General features: G+C 42.5%; 1 protein-coding gene and 1 long non-coding RNA gene across 4 annotated transcripts in view; one reads left to right on the plus strand and one right to left on the minus strand.

The window, feature by feature from the left end:
- The window catches only part of GABARAPL1 (GABA type A receptor associated protein like 1), a 97,248-nt gene extending 85,953 nt beyond the window's left edge, over nt 1–11,295 (minus strand). For all 3 annotated transcript variants that reach the window (XM_083354503.1, XM_083354502.1, XM_083354504.1), the window contains exon 1: nt 11,084–11,295. In XM_083354503.1, the coding sequence (XP_083210629.1) occupies nt 11,084–11,173 (90 nt within the window). In that variant the 5' untranslated portion in view covers nt 11,174–11,295. The remainder of the gene's footprint in view (nt 1–11,083) is intronic.
- LOC310635498 overlaps nt 1–26,713 on the plus strand; it is an 838,887-nt gene that overhangs the window by 112,980 nt on the left and 699,194 nt on the right. The window lies entirely within an intron of this gene.

Genomic DNA, 26,713 nt, shown 5'->3' on the forward strand with positions numbered 1-26,713 from the left:
TTTGCCACTCCCCACCGTGGGGGTGCTGAGCCAACTAGATGGTTCCGCCCCAGGCGCTTAATGGACTCTGAGAGGTTCCAGGCAGCGCTGGGGTCCCCACCTGCCTCCTCTGCTCACAGCTCGGCAGATGCCTTAGTGGAAGCCTGGGAAAGGACGGCCACGGAGGCACTTGACCGAGTTGTACCCTTGCGGCCCCTGACCCGGCGCAGATCCCAGTGGGCTCCATGGTTCTCCGCAGAGCTCCGGGAGATGAAGCGTCAGAGACGGGGCCTAGAGAGCGGTTGGAGGTCCAGCTGATCTGAATCCGACCGATTGCGACTAAGAACCCATATTAGGTCTTATCTCGCAGCGATGAGGGTGGCGAGGTCTAATTACTTCACTACCCTCATCGCGTCCGCAGATAATCGCCCGGCTGCACTGGTTAGGGTGACCCGCTCCCTCCTTAATCAGGAGGTGAGTGAGGAACCCTTGCAGGGGCATGCCAAGGAGTTTAGTCAACATCTGTCGGACAAAATCCCCAGGCTTATAGTCCTGGGTGACTTCAACCTGCCGTCACTGGGAGGGTCGTCGGAGTCAGCTCGGGAGTTCATGGCCTCCATGACGGCCATGGGCCTGACCCAAGTTATTGAGGGCCCGGCTCATGTGGGGGATCATACTCTCGACCTGGTGTTCCTATCTGGACAATGGTTGGATGATCTGGGAGGGGGTTCTCCGTCCATCACCCCCCTGTCATGGTCAGATCATTACCTCCTGAGGCTGGTTTTCCGTTATGCCACCCCCCGCCGCTGGGCGGCGGAACCGACCAGGTGGTTCCGCCCCAGGCGCCCAATGGACCCGGAGCGATTCCAGAGGGCGCTTGGGCCTATACCCATCACCCTTACCCACAGCCCAGTCGATGCTCTGGTGGATGCCTGGGAAACGGCGGCCGCCAGGGCACTTGACTGCGTTGTACCCATGCGACCTGTGACCCGGCGCAGATCCCGTTGGGCCCCATGGTTCTCTGTGGAGCTCCGGGAGATGAAGCGTCGGAGACGAGGTCTAGAGAGCGGTTGGAGGTCCAGCCGATCCGAATCCGACCGATTGCAGTTAAGAACTTTTATAAGGTCTTATCTTGCGGCGATAAGGACGGCGAAGTCTAACTACTTTGCTGCCCTTATCGCGTCCGCAGATAATCGCCCGGCCGCCCTGTTTAGGGTAACTTGCTCCCTCCTTAACCAGGAGGTGAGAGAGGATCCCTTGCGGGGACGAGCCGAGGAGTTTAGTCATCATCTGGCGGACAAAATCGCTGAGATCAGGACCGGTCTGGACTATGACTGGGCAGAGTCTGATGTGGAGGAATCGGGCGGTCTTGAGCACGTTATCTGGACTGAGTTCGACCCTGTTTCCCCTGATGATGTGGACAGGATCATGGGGAGACTGAGCACCACCACCTGTTTGTTGGATCCGTGCCCCTCCTGGCTAGCTTATGCGGCCCGGGAGGGGACACGAGGCTGGTTCCATGCAGTAATAACTGCTTCTTTGAAGGAGGGTGTCTTCCCTGCCGCCTTGAAGGAGGCGGTGGTGAGACCCCTCCTCAAGAAGCCTGCTTTGGACCCGGCTGTTTTAAATAACTATCGTCCAGTCTCCAACCTTCGCTTTTTGGCGAAGGTTGTTGAGAGTGTGGTGGCGCATCAGCTTCCTCTGTTCCTGGAGGAAACTGATTATCTGGACCCGTACCAATCGGGTTTCAGACCCGGACACAGCACGGAGACGGCATTGGTCGCGCTGGTGAATGATCTCTGGAGGGCTAGGGACAGGGGTTGCTCCTCTGTCCTGGTCCTATTAGATCTCTCAGCGGCTTTCAATACCATCGACCATGGTATCCTGCTGCGGCGTCTCAGGGGGTTGGGAGTGGGAGGCACCGTTCTACGGTGGTTCTCCTCCTACCTCCTGGGCTGCTCGCAGTCGGTGTTGATGGGAGGGCAGAGATCCGCCCCGAGGCCTCTCATTTGTGGAGTCCCTCAGGGGTCGGTTCTCTCGCCTCTCCTGTTCAACATCTATATGAAGCCGCTGGGCGAGATCATTCGTGGTTTCGGGGTGGGGTATCATCAGTACGCTGATGATACCCAACTTTTTCTTTCCACCCCGAACCAACCCAGTGATGCCCTCGCCGTGATGTCCCGGTGCCTGGGGGCGGTCCAGGTCTGGATGGGGAGAAACAGGCTTCGTCTCAATCCCGCCAAGACTGAGTGGCTGTGCATATCGGCATCTCGGGCTAACCAGACTATTCCACCTCTAACGATGGGGGGTGAGGTGTTACCCCCCGTTGATAGGGCTCGCAACTTGGGCGTCCTCCTGGATTCACGACTCAATTTTGAAGACCACATAGGAGCCGTGACCAGGGGGGCTTTTGCACAGGTTCGCCTGGTGCGCCAGTTGCGTCCCTATCTGGACCGAGATGCCCTACGCACAGTTACTCATGCGCTTGTGACCTCCCGTTTCAACTACTGTAACGCTCTCTACATGGGGCTGCCCTTGAGGACCACTCGGAGGCTTCAAGTGGTGCAGAATGCGGCCGCGCGAGTTGTAATGGGGGTCTCCCGATACTCCCATGTAACACCTCTACTCCGTGAGCTGCATTGGCTTCCGGTTGCGCTCCGGGTGAAATTCAAGGTGCTGGTTATTACCTATAAAGCCCTACATGGCTTGGGTCCGGGGTATTTGAGGGAACACCTGCTGCCGGCATCAAATGCCCTTCGTCCAGTGCGCTCCCACAGGGAGGGTCTGCTCAGGGTCCCACCGGTAAGAGATTGCCGGCGGGTGACACCCAGGGATAGGGCCTTCTCAGTGGGGGCGCCTGCCCTCTGGAACCAGCTGCCAGTGGAGTTGAGGACTGCCCCCGACCTCCGCTCATTCCGCCGGGGCCTGAAGATCTGGCTCTTCGAGCTCTCGGTCCCGGGCTGAGGAGTAATTTATTTTAATCAGGGTTTTAATTGCACAGGGTTAGTTTAATCTTTTTTAAATTGGTTTTAACTTTTGTATTGTTGGTTTTTAATTCCCTGTAAACCACCCTGAGTCCTCAAGGAAAGGACGGTATATAAATGTAATAAAATAAATAAATAAATAAATAAAATCGCTCGGATTCAGACCCGTTTGGACTCCGACTGGGCAGAGTCGGACGATCAGGACACGGGTGGTCTTGTCAATGTTATCTGGGAGGAGTTCGATCCTGTAACTCCGGACGAAGTGGACAGGATTATGGGGAGGCTGAGCTCCACATGTTTATTGGACCCGTGCCCTTCCTGGCTGGTTTATGCAGCCCGGGAGGGGACACGAGGCTGGTTCCAGGCGGTTATATCTGCCTCTTTGAGTGAGGGTAGTTTCCCCGCTGCCTTGAAAGAGGCGGTGGTGAGACCTCTCCTCAAGAAGCCTGCCTTGGACCCAGCTGTGTTGAATAACTTTCATCCGGTCTCCAACCTTCGCTTTCTTGCGAAGGTTGTTGAGAGTGTGGTGGCGCATCAGCTCCTTCTAGTTCTGGATGAAGCGGATTATCTAGACCCGTACCAATCGGGCTTCAGGCCCGGGTACAGCATGGAGACGGCATTGGTCGCACTGGTGAATGATCTCTGGAGGGCTCGGGACAGGAGATATTCCTCTGTCCTAGTCCTATTAGACCTCTCAGCGGCTTTCGATACCATCGACCATGGTATCGTGCTGCGGCGCCTCAGGGGACTGGGAGTGGGAGGCACGGTCCTTCAGTGGTTCTCCTCCTATCTCCTGGGACGCTCGCCTTCGGTGTTGGCAGGGGGGCAGAGGTCGACCGCGAGGCCTATCGTTTGTGGAGTCCCTCAGGGGTCGGTCCTCTCGCCTCTCCTGTTCAACATCTACATGAAACCGCTGGGTGAAATCATTTGTGGTTTTGGAGTTGGGTATCATCAGTATGTTTTCATTTCGACCCCAAACCACCCCAGTGATGCCCTCGACGTGATGTCCCGTTGCCTGGAGGCGGTTCGGGTCTGGATGGGGAGGAACAGGCTTCGACTCAACCCTGACAAGACTGAGTGGCTGTGCGTACCGGCATCTTGGGATATTCAGGATATTCCACCCCTCATTATGGGGGGTGAGTTATTACCCCCCGTACATAGGGCTCGCAACTTGGGAGTCCTCCTAGATTCACAGCTTTCCCTAGAAGACCATATAGTAGCTGTGACTAGGGGGGCCTTCGCCCAAGTTCGCCTGGTGCGCCAGTTGCAGCCCTATCTAGACCGGGATGCCCTACGTATGGTCATTCACACGCTCGTGACCTCTCGTCTTGACTACTGCAAGGCTCTCTACATGGGGCTACCCTTGAAGACCACTCGGAGGCTCCAACTGGTACAGAATGCAGCCACGAGAGTTGTGTTGGGAGATTCCCGACACTCCCATGTCACACCTCTGCTCTGCGAGCTGCATTGGCTTCCAGTTGTCTTCCGGGTGAGATTCAAGGTGTTAGTAATGACCTACAAAGCCCTACATGGCATGGGTCCGGAATACCTTGGGGAGCACCTGCGGCCAGCGTCAACTTCCCTCCGCCCAGTACGCCCCCACAGAGAGGGCCTCCTCAGGGTGCCACCGGTCAAAGAATGCCGACTGGTGGCCCCCAGGGGGAGGGCGCTCTTTGTGGGCGTGCCGGATTTATGGAACCATCTTCCGGTCGAGCTCCGGATGGCGCCTGATCTCCGCTCCTTCCGGCGCGATCTTAAAACCTACCTCTTTGAACAAGCTGGCCTGGCCTGATGGGATGGGGTTGGGTTTTATAAATTGATCTTAACCTTTTAATCTGTATTAATTTATTATGGGCATTGCTGTTTAATTACTTTTTAATTTTTGTACCTTGTTTTTATTATGTATTGCCCTGTTCACCGCCCTGAGTCCTTCGGGAGAAGGGCGGTATACAAATTAAATTAATAATAATAATAATAATAATAATAATAATAATAATAATAATAATAATAATAATAATAATAATAATAATAATGTGAATAATCATAAGGGAGTGCAATTTACAGCCATTTTTGGAGAGGTTATCTCAAACTAATTGGCTGATCATAGGGGTTGTCATTAGCTTTTCACCCATCTACAAATGGGGCAGCTGAAAAAGCGAACTCAACAGTGGAGCAGTACCTTAGATCAGGGCTTTTCAACCTTTTCACCCATTGTACCACTTTAAGATATGGCAATATCTGAGTACAACCAGTCGCCTACCAAGATGTCAAAAACATGATGACCAAGAAAAAAAAGGAAAAAAGTGACAAAGTACAGGTAGTCCTTGACTTACAATAGTTTGCTTAGTGACTGTTCAAAGTTACAACGGCACTGAAAAAAGTGACATGACCATTTTTCACACTTATGATTGTTTCAGCATCCCCAGGGTTTTGTGATTTACATTCAGATGCTTGGCAACTGATTCATATTTATGATGGTCACAGTGTCCCAGGGTGACATGATCCTCTTGTGCAACCTTCTGACAAGCGAAGTCCATGGGGAAAGCCAGATTCACAACCGTGTTACTAATTTAACAACTGCAGTGATTCACTTAACAAATGTGGCAATAAAAGTCACAAAATGGGACAAAACTCATTTAACAAATTTCTCACTTAGCAACATAAATTTTGGACTCAGTTGTGGTTGTAAGTTAAAGACTATGTGTACACCCACTTACCACACTTTTAATGGGAAACTTGTGCCTGTTTCTCTGACATTAATCTTTGCACTGTTCTATCCCCTTCTCTCCTTCGGGTTGACTAAAAGAAGCTGATAGCTGATTGCAGGGGGTTTGGAGTGGGGGTGCGGCTTCTGCACTTGAAGTGGGGACATGGGGGGCATGTTGGGGTGTTAGTTGGCTATCCCCCAAAGATCCCCTAACTTTTGGGTGGTGACAGTTACCCAGCACAAGGGGCTCAGGAGAAAGAGATGCCAGCAATGCTGCTCCTATTTTGCAGGGAGCAGATCCCCATCATCCCCAGCCCAGCAGGGATCTTCCTGGCCCATCATTGCAGACAAAGGGAGGCTCCAATGAAAAGGAGGAGGAAGAGGGTTTAAGCAAGTTTAGCAACCGGAGAGGGGATCCCCCCAAAAACATGATTCATAGATAACCACCCAGCAAGACAGAAGTGACCAAAACCTGCTGCAACCACCCAGCAGACAGGGGTGGGGTGGGGTGGTAAAAACCAAACAGCCCATCCCCCGGCCAATTCTCAACAGAAATGCTTATGACAATGAAAACCTTGGACAGGGGGAAGAGCGCAGGCAGGCGGCATCCTGCTTGGCTGGTGGCTTTGGGGAGGGTAAGGGACAGCTTCAACCCCCCTCCCCCAAAAGCTGCCCTCTCATGAAAGGAGGATGAAAACTCTGAAAAACGACCAGGAAAAAAGGTTAAAACAGAAGAGTGTCTCTTCTGAACAAGAAAAAAAAGATCACATCCGCATCCAGCTCTTGAGGGTGGAGTGGGGGATTTTTATTTTTTTGCCTTGTTTTGCTCTTTTAAAAAGACCGCCCCCCTGAACACCAGAAGCCATGCACCATCACCAGCCACTTGTTGCACCCAACACAGACCCAAATCTCCTTTCCCTTCCTTTGAAACAAACAACCCCCTCCCCCCAATCCTCCCGTTCCTGCCTTCTGAATTACAATGAAAGAAAGCCAAGTTTGTTCTTTTGTGGTCTTTACATATTTAAATTGCTAGAAGGTAGTGGGGAAGCAAGCCATCATGGCTTGTTTTAACCTTTTTCCCTGGTTATTTTTTGGAGTTTTCATCCTGCTTTCATGAGAGGGCAGCATTGGGGAGTTGAACCTGCCCCCTTCCCCCCCCAAGCCACAGCTGAGCAAGATACCTGCCTGCCCGGCCACGCTTTTCCTCCTGTCCTAGATTTTTTTTGTTATTAGCATTTTTGTTGAGGATTGGGAGCTGGGTGTGTGTGTTTTGTTTTTATTCCCCCTCCCTGTCTGCTAGGTAGATGCAGCAGGTTTTGGTCACTTCTGTCATGCTGGGAGGTTACCCACGAAGCACATTTGTGCTTAAGTCCTCTTCCTCCACCTCCTCCTCACCGGAGCCCGCCTTTGTCTGCAATGGTGCAGCAGGAAGACCCCTGCCAGGCTGGGGATGATGGAGATCTGCCCTCTGCAGAGTAGGGGCAGGGCTCTAGCTGATCAGTACTTCTTCAGGGCTCAGCAGAAGTGCTAGGATCAGTGCTGATCCTGGAGTTTCTGCTGAGCCCTGACAGTCCCAAACAAGTGCTGATCAACTGGAAAGCGGCACTGATCCTGGCACTTCTGCTGAGCCCCAAAGAAACTCCAATCAGCTGGAAAACGACACTGATCCTGGCGATTCCGTTGAGCCCTGAAGCACCGATCAGCTGGAGCCTGGCGCTGATCCTGGTGCTTCTACTGAACCCTGACAGCCCTGCAGCTCCAGCCATCTCTCGTTCAGGCTTGTGCAGTGCTGCTGCCAGTTCAGCTCATTCCCCTCCCACACTACTTCTCTAGGATGGTCAAGTACCACCTGCCAGGTGCCAATGTACCACAGGTGGTACATGTACCACTGGTTGAAAAGCCCTGCTTTAGATGCTATGTGGACTATCAACAAACAAACTGGACCGACCTCCTCCCTTTCGCGGAGGTGGCTTACAATAACACTGTTCAAAGCAGCACCAGTTTTATGCCTTTTAAAGTCACCACAGGGAAATAATTTAACCCAATATCTGAGTATCCTCATGAAGCCTCTACCTCCAAAACCTTTGACCAATGGGTGAAGGGATGGGGAGGTTTGGAACAAAATGAAACTTGCTCTCAAAAAAGCTTCTGAAGAATATAAAAAGAAGCAGATAAAAAAGGGCTCCCCAGAGGTCATTCCAGGTTGGGGGGAAAATTACTTATCCACAAAATATTTACGACTCAGGTTGCCTGGTAAGAAATTGGGATTGAAATACCTTTGTCCTTTCCTTTCCCAATCATAAAGTTCATAAATCCAGTTACGGTGGAGTTAAAGCTTCCCCGACTTTTAGGGAAAGTCCACCCGGTAGTCTACTAAAACCTTTCTGGGGTTCCAGTTTATGACCTCCCCCTAAGAAGGCACCTGGCCCTCTGGTAGTAGCTAGACAAATGCATTACGAAGTGAAGCTTATTCTTGATCCTAGGCTTTATAAGGGAAAGTTACAGCATTTGGTACAGTAGAAAGGATACTAAAAAGAAATTGAAAGATGCTTGCTCCTAGGGAGGAAAGCCATGGCAAATCTAGACAGCACACTAAAAAGCAGAGACATCACCGTGCCAACAAAAGTGCATATTGTCAAGGCTATGGTCTTCCCAGTTGCAATGTATGGCTGTGAAAGTTAGACCATAAGAAAGGCTAAGCGCCAAAGAATTGAGGCCTTTGAACTATGGTGCTGGAGAAGACTCGTGCAAGTCCCTTGGACTGCAAGGTGATCAAACCGGTCAGTCCTAAAGGAGATCAACCCTGACTGCTCTTTAGAAGGCCAAATCCTGAAGTTGAAACTCAAATACTTTGGCCACCTAATAAGAAGGAAGGACTCACTGGAGAAGAGCCTAATGCTGGGAAAGGTTGAGGGCAATAGAAGAAAGGGATGACAGAGAATGAGGTGGCTGGATGGAGTCACTGAAGCAGTAGGCGTGAGTCTAAATGGACTCCAGAAGATGGTAGAGGACAGGAAGGCCTGGAGGAACATTGTCCATTTAGTTGCGATAGGTCAGACATGACTTCGCAACTAACAACAAACAACAGAAAGGATACCCATTATCTGAGGCCACTTTGGTGAAATCTAGTGATGTAAAAGCCAACAGACTCATTTGTAAATTTTATGACAAACACCCTAATAAGGGGAGAGGCAACCTCTAACCGATGGTTTTGTTTGAATTGCAGGATTTATCCTTTTTGTTAAGGGGGTGGTGGATGTCAATGTTGTGACAATGAATGTTCCCGCTCTGACAACTGAGGGAAATTGCAATCATTTTTCACTCTGCTTTCAGCATGCTTTTTCTGCTGATTAGGAATCTGATGTAGAAGGGGGATGGGGTGAATGCTTGAGCTCAGCTAGCCATAATGCAACTCCGTGGGAACTCAAGGACACAGACTGACAATGTTTTGGTGGGCTGAGTAGCTGGACAGGGAGCCCGCACTTCAGGCTAATCAGAGAATGTGATTTATGACTGCTTCCAGGGGTGGGTGGGAATTGCAACTTGTTACTTTGTATCTGGGGGAAGAGAATTTAGTTTTGGGTTCAACTATGTAGTGCTGATACTGTGCATCCTAATAAAATGTTCCTTAAGGAAGAATTCTTGCCTTGAGGTTCTTTGATGGGTTTCATTTGTCAGAACCATAACAGCAGTGTCCTGGGGTCATGTGATCCCTTTTTGTGACTTTCTGACAAGCAAAGTCAATAAGGAAGTGACTTAAAAATTGTTACTAAATCAGCAACTGCAGTGATTTAGTTAACAACTGTAGCAAGAAACTTTTAAAATGAAGCAAAATTCAGTTAACTATCTCACTTAGCAACAGAAATTTTGGGCTCAATTGTGGTCATAAGTCAAGGACTACCTGTATAATTGTCATAAATGCACACTAGTAGCCAAGCACCCAAATTTTGATCACATGACTATGGGATACTGCTGTAAGTTTGAAAACTGATTATAAATGTATTTTTCAGTGCCATTGTAACTTTGAACAGTCATTAAAGAAATGGCTGTATTCCTGAAGCCCTCAACCTATCTCACTTTTACAGTCTCAGAATTGTTTCCTGCTGTATTATTTCTTCTTTGCAGTCAATATTGCTCATTTGAAAAATTCAGTTATAGGCCCTCTACATTAAGTTGACATATGCTGCTTATTAACCCAAAACAGTTACATTGTATTGCAGTTCATCTAGTTCAAACATAGCAGTCTTCTCTTGTACATGAACAATGTTAGCTGATATTTAAGGAATGCTGACACTTCCAGTATTTCTATGATTTAGTAGGAGAAAAATGCCTGAAAAAAACCCACAAGATTGGAAAACCCAGCTGTGTGCCTACAAGTGTCACCCACACTTCTATTTATCACATCCCACACTTTACATTTTAAAAAAGTACTGACCCATACCAGTATCAAAATAACCAGTATCAAAATAACCTCAACATGCTGGAAAAGATATTGATAAATCACAAGAATAATTTTGACAGCACTGTCAGTGCTGCAACAGATTTATATTATTTTAGTTCACCATTCATCAAACCAAAATATTAACTTTATGAAAGAATGTTGCAAAAGTAAATAAGGAACTATCATTAGAAAATCATGATATAATCAAGCAAAATCAAGACACACGTTATAATTAAATTCCAACTGAAGGCTTCCTACTTAATCAGGTGATACTGGTTGGACTTAACTCCTGGTGACTGTATGATCAAATACTCTCTATCTTGACCTGTCTTAAACAAATATTTTGAATCATGCTGCATTGATGGGTGGGAAATGCAGGTTTTACTTGGAAGTTAGCCCCATTGATATAACTGCAATTTACTGCCAAGTAGCAGTGCAAAATATAAGCCTACCAAATCACTATTTTTAAGTGCAACCCTGTGTACAGTTTTGTAAACAAGCACAATGTTAAAAGATTAGCAGTACCTTTCAAAACTGGGGTGGAGACAATTGTTGGTAATCTCTGGGAAAGATGGGGAGAATGAAGACCAAAAATAAAATCAGAAAATGGAGCAACCATGAGGTTGCTTTCCTGCAGTTTCTCCCTCATATTAAAGGAGTAGACCATGGTCTACTTCTCTGAAACAAAAAATACCAAAAATATCCCAGGATCAGAGAAAAAAAGATAAGGCTATGATTCATCTCAGCAAATGGACACTTTCAGAAGCATAATTAGAGACTTAAAATTTGCATTGATGGTTATGTTACTAACACTGTAGTGATCCTTTTACTTCCTTCGTTTTTAGGGAAGATACCGGAATGAGGCAAATAAACTCCTAAGCAGCATATAGGACAAATCATAAAAAAAACAGGAAAAGACATGAAAAAGGCACTATATCAACAAAGGCGCGATTTTTACGCCTCCCTACTCACAGGAACTCGATCTGGGTATTTCTTTCGAATTTTCTCTCCTTCTTTTTTTCTGTATTCAAAAGGATGATCTTCCTTGTACTGGAACTTCATGGCTTTACCAGATATGAAAATGTCTTCTACTATCCCTGTCTCCTTAATCGTCCGTTTCAATCGCGATGAGAAAACGCAGCTTGCCGAGAACTTCAACTTTCGGGACGATTCGCTTGCTTCTAAACCAACTGATTAAAAGACATACAATAAACATGCACCGCCCAAGACCTGTATTGTGACGTCATTCTGAGTAAAATCCGCATCTGCCTCCGCCAGTTCCGTAGACTGCACCACGTCAACTTATGGGTAAAGACAAAAGGCGACATGTCTGATGTCGTCATTCAGAAAGTTCGTTCCCAGACGATCAATGGGAACACTCCCACTGCCGTTAGTGACGAAATCTTTGCAGATGGAAAGGCAAGAGTGAGATTTTACAAATCATTCTGCGTTTCACAGGAATAGAAGGAACTAAGAAAATGTTGACTCCAATAAGAATGCAATTCTACATAAGATTGAATCAGATAATTTACTCGTTCTATATACAATGACTTTAGTGTATATCCTAAAGTTTAGTTTATATAAACTATAAATCAGTGAATAAAATCAAAATATTTAAAGTCACATGATACTGTGTATACTACATTTTTCCTAATTCAAAGAGCAGTATGAATTATTCAATTTATAGGATCTGCTTTAAAGTTTGGCAATCTCAACGGAAACAGAGTTGTGACACCATTCCTGAGAAACTCCACTCTCTGCAGCCCATCAGCTGGATTGCCTGTTCCAATGTGCACATAGTGGGATTTTAGCAGTCAGTACTATCTTTCCTGATAATTGGTTGCCAGAAGTAAAGTGGAATTAAAGGGGTCAGGTTTTGTGTACTGTCCTCTTTAAGTGGTAAAGGTGATCGTGATAGAAATAAATGAAAGGTCTCCAAATTTTAATATTGAAAGAGAAATTTAAAACTGAATATGCTCCAGTGGAAATTTACTAGGTGAATGGAGAAGATGAGAACCAGGAAAGGAGAGCACAAAGAAAGGATGTAAATGAAACATGTAGGCAAAAATTAGCTGGGTCTTAAGAGTGGGAAAGAAAGAAGACAAGCTGTAAAAACGTCTGTAAGAGAAGATAACTAGCAAAAGAGGAAAGAACCTATTTTTTTTCTAAGAGGTCACAAAAAGGGGGCCAGAACCCAGGCAACTGAGCATGTGCAATTAGTTGATTAATATTAACTGATACACCTTGCATAAATTATCTCTTAATTTTAATATACATGGGATGTATGATTTAGTATGTAGCAAGAAATATGTAGGAGGCAGTCGGAAAGAGTGTAACCTCATAGTACCTCAGCCAATGGGGAAAGAGGAGGGATGTGCAGCTGGGGCCAGGGATCAATAAAAATGGGAATATTTTGGGTTGAAACTTGGGAGAGAACCACGTTTTGATAGCTTCTCTCCCCATTTATTGCAATAAACGAAACAAAAGGCCTTCACTGTGTCTTGGCTGGTTATTGGTCAGGCAAGCTTGTCTCTGGTCATGAAGGAAAGTGGCCAGGAGCACATAACAATCGTCTTCCCCAGATAAAACTGTTCACTGTGCATAAGAACTCCTCCTACCCCCTCCATCACAAACACCTAGAATTGTTCTGATATTTTACAGGTGAAACTCAAAAAATTAGAATATTGTGCAAAAGTTCATTTATTTCAGTAATGCAACTTAAAAGGGGAAACTAATATATGAGATAGACTCATTACATGCAAAACAAGATAGTTCAAGCCATGATTTGTCATAATTGTGATGATTATGGTTTACAGCTCATGAAAAAGCCAAATCCACAATCTCAGAAAATTAGAATATTGTGAAAAGGTGCTATATTCTAGGCTCAAAGGGTCCCACTCTAATCAGCTAATGAAGCCATAACACCTGCAAAGGGTTCCTGAGCCTTTAAATGGTCTCTCAATCTGGTTCAGTAGGAATCACAATCATGGGGAAGACTGCTGACCTGACAGTTGTGCAGAAAACCATCATTGACACCCTCCATAAGGAAAGAAAGCCTAAAAAGGTAATTGCAAAAGAGGTTAGATGTTCCCAAAGTGCTGTATCAAAGCACATTAATAGAAAGTTATGTGGAAGGGAAAAGTGTGGAAGAAAAAGGTGCACAAGCAGCAGGGATGACCGCAGCCTGGAGAGGATTGTCAGGAAAAGGCCATTCAAAAGTGCTGGGGACTTTCACAAAGGAGTGGACTGAGGCTGGAGTCAGTGCATCAAGAGCCCCCACACACAGATGGATCCTGGACATGGGCTTCAAATGTCGTATTCCTCTTGTGAAGCCGCTCCTGAACAACAAACAACGTCAGAAGCGCCTTACCTGGGCTAAAGAAAAACAGACCTGGTCTGTTGCTCAGTGGTCCAAAGTCCTCTTTTCTGATGAGAGCAACTTTTGCATTTCATTTGGAAACCAAGAACCCAGAGTCTGGAGGAAGAATGGAGAGGCACACACTGCAAGATGCTGGAAGTCCAGTGTGAAGTTTCCACAGTCTGTGTTGATTTGGGGAGCCATGTCATCTGCTGGTGTTGGTCCACTGTGCTTCATTAAGTCCAGGGTCAACACAGCCATCTACCAGGAGATTTTGGAGCACTTCATCCTTCCTTCCACAGATGAGTTTTATGGGGATGCTGACTTCATTTTACAGCAGGACTGCCAAAAGCACCAAAACCTGGTTCAATAACTGTGGGATTACTGTGCTTGATTGGCTAGCAAACTCGCCTGACCTGAACCCCATAGAGAATCTATGGGGCATTGCCAAGAGAAAGATGAGAGACATGAGACACTGATAGCTTCTATGCCATGCCGCATTGAGGCAGTAATTGCTGCAAAGGGGCCCAAACCAAGTACTGAGTACATATGCATACTTATACTTTTCAGAGGTCCGATATTGTTCTATGTACACTCCTTGTTTTATTGATTGCATGTAATATTCTAATTTTCTGAGATTGCGGATTTGTGGTTTTCATGAGCTGTACGCCATAATCATCACAATTATGACAAATCACGGCTTGAACTATCTTGCTTTGCATGTAATGAGTCTATCTCATATATTAGTTTCCCCTTTTAAGTTGCACTACTGAAATAAATGAATTTTTGCACGATATTCTAATTTTTCGAGTTTCACCTGTATAAACTTATTAGAGAATAATTTGAATTCCTTTCATTAGAATTTATTCACAGTTGCAGCTATGATGGTGTAGAACTGTGACTGCATTTGGCAATTTTGTTGTTAGCTGCGAAGTCGTGTCCGACCCATCGCGACCCTATGGACAACATTCCTCCAGGCCTTCCTGTCCTCTACCATCTTCTGGAGTCCATTTAAGCTCACGCCTACTGCTTCAGTGACTCCATCCAGCCACCTCATTCTCTGTCGTCCCCTTCTTCTATTGCCCTCGATCTTTCCCAGCATTAGGCTCTTCTCCAGTGAGTCCTTCCTTCTCATTAGGTGGCCAAAGTATTTGAGTTTTAGCTTCAGGATCTGGCCTTCTAAAGAGCAGTCAGGATTGATCTCCTCTAGGACTGACCGGTTTGATCGCCTTGCAGTCCAAGGGACTCGCAGGAGTCTTCTCCAGCACCATAGTTCAAAGGCCTCAATTCTTTGGCGCTCAGCCTTTCTTATGGTCCAACTTTCACTGCCATACATTGCAACTGGGAAGACCATAGCCTTGACTATACACACTTTTGTTGACAGGGTGATGTCTCTGCTTTTTAGTGTGCTGTCTAGTTTTGCCATGGCTTTCCTTCCCAGGAGCAAGCGTCTTTTAATTTCTTGGCTACAGTCCCCATCTGCAGTGATCTTGGAGCCCAGGAAAATAAAATCTGTCACTACTTCCATTTCTTCCCCATCTATTTGCCAGGAATTGAGAGGGCCAGATGCCATGATCTTGGTTTTCTTAATGTTAAGTTTCAACCCAAGTTTTGCACTCTCCTTCTTCACCCGCAACAAGAGGCTCTTTAGTTCTTCTTCACTTTCTGCCATTAGAGTGGTATCATCTGCGTATCTTAGGTTGTTGATATTTCTTCTGGCAATCTTAATTCCAACTTTTGATTCATCTAGCCCTGCCTTTCTCATGATGTGCTCTGCATATAAGTTAAATAGGCAGGGCGACAGTATACAGCCTTGCCGGACTCCTTTCCCAATTTTGAACCAATCAGTGGTTCCATGTCCAGTTCTCACTGTTGCTTCTTGACCTGCATATAGGTTTCTCAAGAGACAAATAAGATGGTCTGGTACTCCCATCTCTTTAAGAATTTGCCACAGTTTGTTATGATCCACACAATCAAAGGCTTTAGCATAGTCAATGAAGAAGAAGTAGATGTTTTTCTGGAACTCCCTAGCTTTCTCCATGATCCAGCATATGTTGGCAATTTGATCTCTAGTTCCTCTGCCTCTTCGAAATCCTGCCTGTACTTCTGGTAGTTCTCGATCCACATACTGCTGAAGTCTAGCTTGTAGGATTTTAAGCATGACTTTACTAGCATGGCATTTGGCAATAGGACCTTGTTGATTAGTGTACAGTAGTGAAGTAGTTGCCCTTAGCAACTTTCATCCTTCAGTACTTCTACACTTGGGGGCAAAAGACAGAAGTAGCCATCTGCTTCTGAGCACTACTATTCTGAATCGAAGCTCATTGTGCTAGTGATTTAATTCCTTGTTAAGACACTTGCACTGGTCTGTTTAAGCGAATTTAGTCACATTTAATGGCCCTTTCCAGACAGTGAACTCGTAAAGTACCTGGTTCATCTGAAATACCTTTATTTTGCATGTAGAAGATTACAGCAGAGAAGGTGTGGTCAGGTGAAGTCTGGACGGTACTTTAAGGTCAAAAGACAGTAACAGGATTACTGTCCGCATGGCTTGTGTTCAGATGTTACAATGGAGGATGGAACACAAGGGAACAAGGAGAAAGGGGGAAGTCCAACCCAGAAGGGGTGGATCCTAGTACAGCATCATGAGCAGGATAGGAAATACATCACAAAGGGGGAAGGTGCTGGTAGACCCAATTAACATATTATAATTTCCCAAAACAGCCAGTGGTGGCAGCACAACTACAAAGTAGACTTTTTTCACCTTTTTTTCCCCTTTGAAGCAGAAAACACTTGTCCTCTCCTGGTTGCTGTTGAAAGAAAGTCTTCATCAGGGTCCAATCCAAGCTGGGAATAAACAAAATGGAGACTGTTTTAGAAAGAAGGTTGTAGTTTATTGAGGAGCAGAGCCAGATAGAAGCATGGCTCTGAGAAAGCTGACCACATGTAGCTGGGAATGATGGGTTTTTATACCTTCTTGGGCTTTTGAGGTTGTTTCCTGCTCCTTTTTAGGGCTTTGTATTTCCTGTCTCATGTACTTTGACCTGATCTGAGTGTGCCCTTTTAGTATTGGTGGGTTAATCCTATTATGTCCCCAAAGGTCATGTCTTTTAGAGTTTGGGTAGGGTATGTAGATTTTAGGGGTCTTTTCCTAATCTCATCAGCTTCTAGCTTCTTGGCTCCAACCTTCCTGAATGGATTATTACATCTGCATTTCTAAAAGCTGATTTCTGCTGAGTTTTCTGGCTTGGGGGGAGGGAGAAGTCTGTCTTTTTAAAGATCTTCTCCATTATTCTTTTGGAGAAATATATTCTGCCTTTTTAATGTTCCCCAAAATATTTCTTTCTCTAGATTCTTCCCAGAGTGCCCAAGCAGGTAAAGAAGCAGCTGTAGTTTAATTGCTGATAGGTTTTGGTTGCTTCTTTTGCTTTCTTAAAGAAGAAAAAAATGGCAACGTTGTCCATTTACAAATGTAGGAACAGATCAATGTCACTCTTCTCTTAAAGGGAGGTGCCTCTGCAATGGCAATGTTTGGCCACATTGATACCTGATGCTCTGAGGTTTGCCTGCCTTTCCAGACACCAAAAAAAGGACATTCTGCTTAGTTTGCATTTACCATAAGCCTAAACATAATTGTCACTTCTATATTCATTTATTTGTATTTAACTTTTTCTTCATATACACTAGCTAGTTTAGAATAACACTGCATGCATCCAAAAACAATGCTTTATATAAGAAACATTTGCAAGGGTATTGAGCTTTTTTACTATACTTTTTCTGCATAATTCATTGAATTGAGAGCTAGATGTCAATATTTTCATTTTATGTCCCTCTCCCCCACTTTCCCCTTATAGTGCTGCTGGATGGATTAAGTTCTTTTTTTTTATTGAAAAGTTTTACAATACATTTTTGAATACAAAAAACCCCTCCTCACCCTCCCCTCTCCCCAACCCTCCTCTCCCCTCCCCTCCCCCCTCCCCGACTTCCCAGAGCTGAATACAGGGTATAATAATACAAACAAGCATAATCTAAAATATGTTAACAACAATAATAAAACATTAAATTCTATCACACTTTAACTCTCCATAGTCAAAATATTAATAAAATAACTACTAACTAATTATACATCATATAGATCCACTACTTATTCAAATGCTAAATGAAACTTTTTAGTCCCATATTTATTCTGAATATATTCAATCCATCTTCTCCATTCCACAATGTATCTCTGTTGCGATTGATCTTTCACATATGCTGAAATCTTTGCCATTTCCACCAAATTAGAAACTTTCAAAGTCCACTCTTCTATAGTCGGCAGTTCTTCCTTCTTCCAATATTGCGCTACTAAAAGTCTCGCTGGATAAAGTGCCAGGCACGGATGGACTGACTGCGGTGTATTATAAAAACTTACAATTGGAGATGATAAAGCCATTAAGGGAATTGTTTCATACAATTCAAAGGGGAGGAGGGGTGCCTCCGTCTTGGAGAACTGCTTTTATTTCTCTGATTCCTAAGGAAGATCAGGATGTCACTCAAGTAAGAAATTACAGACCAATATCACTTTTGAATACGGACTACAAGATATTTGCTAAGGTTTTAGCTAACAGATTGATGAGGGTTTTGCAACAGATAATTCATGGTGATCAAACTGGGTTTATTAGTGGCAGACAAATGAAAAATAATGTGAGGCATATAGTAGATTTGTTGGAATTTTTGGAAAGGAACAACCAGATCTAGACGCCGAAAGAGCCTTTGATCAACTGGACTGGCAATTTTTGATGAAAGTATTAGATAAAATGAATTTTGGGGATAAATTCTTACAACCAATTAGGGCATTATATCAAAAACAAACAGCCCGAATAATAGTAAATAATAGTTTGACTGAAGTATGTAATATTGAAAAGGGCACAAGACAAGGGTGTCCGTTATCACCTTTATTATTTGTTTTAACATTGGAGATATTATTGATTAAAATACAAAATTCGGGAAAAAATAAGGGAATTCAAATAAGAGATCAGGATTATAGATTGAGGGTGTTTGCAGACACAAGGGAGATTATTAAATCTTGAAGGCCACGACTTGTTATTTGGCTGGCATGCATATTTATTGTATGACAAGAAGGTAGATAATGTGGGGATTCCGGATGGTAAGGTGATGCCGGAGGCAACCATTTCTTGGCTGTCAGCCTCGCAGCTCCGTAGAGCCACTGAAAACAGCACCGATCAGCTGTTCGGCGGCTCGGAAGCCCCCCACCTCGGGAGAAGAGGAGTGGGTGAGCGTCCAGGTAGGGGTAGAGCTCTCCGGGGCCGCCAGAACTTAGAGTTTTGGTGGCGGAAGGATTGAGCCCCCCCCCGAAGCCTGGGCATGCTCCGGACTGTGAGGCATCTCTGCTCCGGGTTTTTTGGAGCAGAACAGGGCGTTCGCAACCATCCCTGCTAGCAAGGAAGAGCTTTTGAGAACAAGGACGCAGGCAGAGCGATGCAGGAGATTTTGGTGAAGATGATGTTTTGATCTTTAACTCAATGGACTTTGCTGAATCTGCATGTGAAAGTGCGTAGTTAACAATAGAGGGTGAAAATGGTGGCTATATCTTCTAAAGTTCCTGCCCTGAGGCAGCAGTCTTTGGTGAAAACTTCATTGTTCTCTGCATCTGAATCTGTATCAGCTTTTACAGTAAAAGATTTGCAGAGTTTGCTGCAACAGACTATGGAAAAGCAAATGCAACAATTTGTTGAGATAATGGAGAAAAAGTTGGAGAAGAAGTTTACAGAGAAATTAGCAGAAATGAGAGCAGACATCACATCTGTAATGTTAAATATGGCTAAAAGCATTGAGATTTTGGATGAAAGAGTGGAAGATCTTGTTCAAAATGATATTAGACTGGAAGCCAAAATGACAAAAACTGAAAATGTGATAGAGAAAATGGATTATGATTTGATTTCGACACAGTATTCTCAGATGGAGTTTGCTTTGAGAATCAGAGGCCTAAAAGAAAATCCTAAGGAAAATTTGACGAAAATGGTTTCTGAGGTTTTGGAAGGGGTGTTGGAGCGACCAGGAGATGTAATAATGGAAGATATAGATAAAATCTTTCGTGTTAATTCGTGGATTGCAAGACAAAGGAAACTACCCAGAGATGTGGTGGTTTATTTTACAAAGAGAAAGATTAGAAATGAAGTTATCCAGGCCTCCTATAATATTGATTTTGTAATGGATGAGCAAAAAGTTTTGATTTTAAAAGAGATTCCTGCAAGAATTTTAAGAAAAAGGAAGGAATTTGCTTTTTTGACACAAGAATTGAGACGACGTGGGGAGTGTGGGAGGGAAGGGGGCTGGGTGGGTTTTCCTTTTCTTTTTTTTTGTTGTTTGTTAAAGATAAAATGTATTTAAAACTTTTTAATAAAAAAAGAAGGTAGATAATGTGTTTAAGGTGCATATTTTTAGACATGCTTTGTTGAGAGTTTGGAAAAAGTATAGACATAAGTTAAATTACAAGATACCTTTATGGGCAATACCGAAACATGCAATAGAAAATATAAATGTTGGGTTCAAACATGATGTGACTACATATAAGGAAATCCTAAGTTTGGAGAGGAACGTCTGGTGTTTGAAGCCGTATAATTTTCTACGAGAAGAGAAGATTGTTCAAACCTGGTTTCAATATGGTCAATTACGGGCCAGGTGGAAAGAAGATCAGAAAATTGGTTAAAACTTTTTAATAAAAAAAAAAGAAAATTGGTTTTTCAATGACTGATGAAAATTTGGTAAAGCAAATTAGAAATCAGGGTCCAGCACATATCAAACGGATATATCTTGCATTGATAGAAATTGACTCAGAAACAGAACTTGTCAAAGATTGTATGATAAAGTGGGCTCAGAATATTCAAGAAGTTATCACAATGGATACTTGGGAAAAGATCTGGGTGAGGAACATAAAATTTACGCAAGCCCAAAATTTAAGAGAGAACTTTTATAAAATGTTTTATAGGTGGCATTTAGATCCTAAAAAGCTTGCAAGTATGTATCCGAACTATCAACCTAAATGTTGGAGATGTGGTGGCGAAGATGCAACGTACTTTCATGTATGGTGGACCTGTAAAAAGGTTAAAGCTTTTTGGATTAAAATCTGGTTGAATATGCAGAAGATATTTAAGCAAAGGATAAAGTTTTGTCCGCAATTGTTTTTATTGGGCATAATTACGGATACTACTGTTGTGGACACTAAGTTGATGCTGCTTAATTACGGCAGCAAGACTTTTAGTAGGTCAATATTGGAAGAAGGAGGAACTGCTGACTATAGAAGAATGGACTTTAAAAGTTTCTGACCTGGCGGAAATGGCAAAGATATCGGCTTATTTGAAAGACCATTCGCAACAACGTTATATTATGGAGTGGAAAAAGTGGATTGATTACATCCAGAACAAATATGGGACCAAAAAGTTTCATTTAGCATTTGTATAAGTTTTGATGTGATATTAGTATTGCTTGTAGTCATTTTATACGAGCTAGAGTGCGATAGACTTAATAGTTTATTGTTGTTAGCATATGGTTGTTTATGATTGTTTTTATTTTTATACCCTGTATTTCGCTCTGGGAAGTGGGGGGGGAGGGAAAAGGGAGGGTGGGGTTGGGGAGGGTGGGAGGGAAGGGTGTTGGGGGGGGTTATTTTTCTTTTTTTCTTTTTTTTGTTGTTTGTTAAAGATAAAATGTATTCTAAAACTTTTTAATAAAAAAAAAGTCTCACTGCCGTAATTAAATTCAACATCAACTTTGTATCTATAACAGTAGTATCTGTAATAATACCCAATAAAAACAATTGTGGAGAAAACTTTATCCTTTTCTTAAATATCTTTTGCATATTCCACCAAATTTTAATCCAAAAAGCTTTAACCTTTTTACAAGTCTACCATATACAGTATGAAAGTACGTTGCATCCTCACAGCCACACCTCCAACATTTGGGCTGGCAGTTCGGATACATACTTGCTAATTTTTTAGGGTCTACGTGCCACCTATAAAACATTTTATAAAAATTCTCTCTTAAATTTTGGGCCTGTGTGAATTTTACATTTCTAACCCAAATCTTTTCCCAAGTGTCCATTGTTATAACTTCTTGAAAATTCTGGGCCCACTTTATCATACAATCTTTAACAAGTTCCGTTTCTGAATCAATTTCTATCAATGCATTATATATCCTTTTTATATGTGCTTGACCTTGATCTCTTAATTTGTTTTACCAAATTTTCCTCAATCATCGAGAAACCAACTTTCTGGTCCTCTTTCCATCTTGCCTGTAATTGCCCATACTGGAACCAAGTTTGTACAATCTTTTCTTCTTTTAAAATATTATATGGCTTTAATTGCCATACATTCCTTTCTAAACTTAAAATTTCCTTATATGTAGTCTCATCATGTTTAAATCCCACATTTATATTTTCTATTGCATGTTTAGGTATTGCCCAAATTGGTATCTTATAATTTAACTTATGTCTATACTTTACCCAAACTCGCAACAGAGCATACCTTAAAATATGTATCTTAAACACATTATCCACCTTCTTATCATACAATAAATATGCATGCCAACCAAATAACAAATCATGACCCTCAAGATTTAATAATCTCCCTTGTGTTAAATTAAACCAGTCACTTATTGATGACAAAGCAGCAGCCTCATAATATAATTTAAACTTAGACATTTTAAGACCACCTCTTTCAAGCGTATCTTGCATTATCTTAAATTTAACTCGTGGCTTTTTCCCTGCCCAAACAAATTTATTAATTCCTTTTTGCCATTCCTCCAAATTTAAATCCTTTTTAAGTATAGGTATCATTTGAAATAAAAAATAAAAATTTTGGCAAAACATTCATTTTCACTGCTGCAATTCTTCCCAATAAAGATAATTGTAATTTTTTCCAACTATCTAATTCTTTTTGTATTTTTCCCATAACATTTCAGAATTATTTTTATATAACTTCACATTTGAGGCTGACAGATATATCCCCAAATATTTAATCTTTTTAACTATTTCAAATCCCGTTAGCTCTTCTAAAACAGCCTTTTGTGATAGTCATATTCTTAGACAATATTTTAGTTTTTTGTATGTTTATCTTAAATCCAGAAACTTTCCCATATAACATTATCTCCATAAATTCTACAACTGAATAATCCGGCTGAGTTACTGTAATAACCAGGTCGTCCACAAACTCCCTCAATCTATAATCCTGATCTCTTATTTGGATTCCCCTGATTTTATTTGAATCTCGTATTTTAATCAGTAATATTTCCAATGTTAAAACAAATAATAAAGGTGACAGCAGACACCCCTGCTTTGTACCCTTTTCAATATTACATGGTTCTGTCAAACTGTTATTTACTATTATACGGGCTGTTTGCTTTTGATATATTGCCCCAATAGGTTGTAAAAAATTTTCCCCAAATTCCATTTTCTCTAATACTTTCATCAAAAATTGCCAATGTAATTGATCAAAGGCTTTTTCAGCATCCAAAAAGATCAGCGCTGCAAGGATCTGATTATTTCTTTCCAAAAATTCCAATAGATCTACAATGTGTCTCACATTATTCTTCATTTGTCTACCACTTATAAATCCAGTTTGATCACTATGAATCACTTGTTGCATTACCTTCATTAATCTGTTAGCTTAGATTTTTGCAAATATCTTATAATCCGTATTTAAAAGCGATATTGGTCTGTAGTTTTTGGCTTGGGTGGCATCCTGATCTTCCTTCGGGATCAACGAAATAAAAGCAGTTTTCCACGATGGAGCTCCTCCCAATTGAATTGTCTTAAACAATTCCCTTAAAGGTTTCACCATTTCTAACTGTAAATTTTTATAGTAAACAGTGGTCAAACCGTCAGTTCCCGGTGCTTTACCCACTTTTAATTGTTTGATTGCTAAAAGAATTTCTTCATCAGTTATCAATTGATTCATCCCTTCTTTTTGTTCTTGCGTAAGAACAGGAATATTGGCTTTTTATCAAATATTCATCTATATCTACATCTCTAATCTTATCTCTAGCATACAACTTAGAATAAAAATCAACAAAAGTCTTTTTAATAAGATTCTGCTGATACACTACTTTACCCTTATGTTCTATTCTATCTATATTACAAGCTCTTTGCTTCTTCCTTAACAAGTAAGCTAACCATCTACCCGGTTTATTAGCATTACAAAAAGTGTTATGTCTAGAATACCGTAAGTTAGTTGCCACTTGATCTGCCATTAACGTATCAAACTGAGTAATTACCTCTTTGATCTTCCCATCAGATGGATTCAGAATTAAAGCCTTTTCTTTTTCCTTAATTTCATCCTCTAATTCTTTCCTCTTAAATTCCAATTTATGTCTATGTTTATTATTCAAATATATTAATACACCTCTCATATAAGCTTTACTTGCATCCCAAACCATCTCAATAGAAGTACCTTTATGCATATTAATTTCAAAAAATTGTTTCATCTGTTTTTTACACTCTTCCACATTTTCCTGGTATCTAAACAAATTTTCATTTACATGCCAAGACCGTGTATCTCCATTATCTTTTTCTATCTCCAACCATACTGGACTATGATCAGATATAGTTCTTGGACAAATCTTGATCTTCTTAATCCTAGAAAAAAATCATTAGTAATTAATACAAAATCGATCCTGGAGACAGATTGATGCCTGTCGGAGAAAAAAGTAAAGTCTTTTTCTTGCAAGTTCCTTTCTCTCCAAACATCTCTCAATTCCAAGTCATCCTTCATCTCAAAAAAACATTTAGGCAGTTTAGCATGACTTGGCGTGCTTTTAAAAAGGCCTCCCTTTTCCATTTGTACATCCAAGACGCCATTCCAATCTCCCATAAAAATACAAGATTTATAATTCCACTGAATAATCTTGCTGTGTAGTAAATCGTAAAAATCTCCTTGCTGTTGATTAGGAGCGCATAGTCCAACCAAAATCGTTTTCTTGCCTTCTATTAATAATTCAATTATAACATATCTTCCTTGTTTGTCTGCTTCAATTAAACTCGCTGTTAAAGTATTCTTAACATAAATAACAACTCCATTTTTCTTATCAGGCACAGAAGCAATGAACTGTGTGCCCAACCTAAAGTTTACCAAGTACTTTTGATCAGCCGCTCGAATATGTGTTTCCTGTAAGCAAATAATATCGTTTTTAAATTGCTTTAGATATTGAAATACTTTCTTTCTCTTATTTGGTGAATTTAGACCATTAACATTCCAGGTTAGAAGCTTTGTCGCCATCTTTTGCGACCTGAAGCTTTTGGAGCGCCTCTTCCAAAATCACCTGCACTCTCTTTGGCCTCGCTCCTCCCACTGCTAAGTAGGTTTTTGAGATGCCGTCATAACTCTCTGCTGTTCTTGCTCTTGCCTCATTCGTCTAGCTGCAGTACGTGTCATTCTTTGGTCTCTGACCTCCTCCGTTGATACTGAAATCTGATCCACTCCTGTAACTTTCTGAAATTCTCCATGTTTCAGCTGCGTGACTCCTTCAGCAGCTTGTGTACTCTCACTTTGTGGTTGACACTCTCCTTCACCATTCTTCCTTTTGGCTTCCAGAAGTGGTATGGGGACTGCCTTCAAAATGTTGGCATAAAAATCACGTGCCTGTAACACTGTGAGAAGACGATATCTTGTGCCTGCATACATCACCACCATACCTACTGGGATCTCCCATCTGAACTGGATATCCCGTCTTCTTAATTCTTCTGCCAAAAAAGCAAACTCTTTCCTTCTCCTTAAAATTCTTGGAGGGATCTCTTTTAAAATTAAAACTTCTTGCTCTGCAACTGCAAATTTGCTATTATAAAAGGCTTGAATAACCTCATTTCTAATTGCTCTCTTTGTAAAATAAACCACCACATCTCTAGGTAGTTTCCTTTGTCTTGCAATCCAGGAATTGACACGAAATATTTTATCTATATCCACCATAATATCTTCTGCTGAGAGCCCCAAAACCTCTTCAAGGGCTTCTGAAACTACTTTTTTCAAATTTTCCTTAGTGTCTTCCTTCATCCCTCTAATTCTCACAGCAAATTCCATCTCTCTATGCTGAACCAATAATAAATCGTCGTCAATCTTTTCCATCACCGTTTAAGCATCTGTCATTTTAGCATCTAATCTCACACTATTTTGGCTAAGTTCTTCCACTCTCTCATCCAAACGTTCAATACAAACAGCCATGCCTTGAAGTGCAAGTAAGATGTCTGCCCTTATTTCTGTGTTCTTCTCCTCAATAAGTTCAGCTAATTGTTGAGATTGCTTTTTCAAAGCCTCTTGCAAAACATCCTGCAGATCTTTTATTGTCAAGGGTGCAGGTGCCGGGGGGGGCATTAAAGCCTGTAATGAAGATTGCTGAACTGGCAAAGCCCCCGCGCGTCTAGGAACTTTAGATGATTTGGCAGCCATTTTCACCCACTTAATTCTGTTGCGCACTTTCACTTTTAAAAGTCTCGACAAAATCTACTGAGTTAAAGTTCATATACTTGCTCTGACAACATTCTCCTGTACAGCTCTGCCTGCATCCAAGTAATCCAAAGTTCACTCTCGCTGGCAGGGATGGTTGCTGTGTCCTGCTCTGCTCCAAAGCCCTGGAGCAGAGGCGTCCCAACGTCCGGAGCAAACTCAGGCTTCGGGGGAGCTCAATCCTTCAACCACCAGAGTTTCAACTCTGGCGGTCTGGGAGAGCTCTACCCCTGCCTGGGTGCTCACCCCCTCCTCTTCTCCCAAGGAGTGGGCTTCTGAGCCGCCAAACAGCTGATCGTCGCTGTTTTTGGCGGGTCTACGGAAACAACAGGGCTGACAGCCAAAATGGCTGCCGGCAATGGAGCCTTGCCACCCGGAAGTCGATGGATTAAGTTCTGACTACCTTAACTTTCATATGGCCACAAGATTTTATTCTTTTCCTTCAAAAGATGTTTTTGATGTAGGAAAAAATCCAAAAATGATAAATGATAAATGACAGAATTACAAAACCTTCTGTTACATTTTGCATTATTCTGATTGGTCCTAATAAAAATGTAACCTAGCCATGAGTTTCCTATTTTACATTAGTCATTATAACCTTACCAACTCCCAGAGACTTACATGTTTTATCACATCTTGGTTTTAGTCATACTAGAAGAAATAATCTGTAAGTTGATTTTTTTAACATTTAAGGGTGTTTTAGTATTGCTATTCTGCAGCCATTGCTATTCTGTCTACTTTTCTTTTTCATAC

This window comes from Vipera ursinii (genome assembly GCF_947247035.1).
Source record: "Vipera ursinii genome assembly, chromosome: 2".
In the NCBI taxonomy this organism is placed as follows: domain Eukaryota; kingdom Metazoa; phylum Chordata; class Lepidosauria; order Squamata; family Viperidae; genus Vipera; species Vipera ursinii.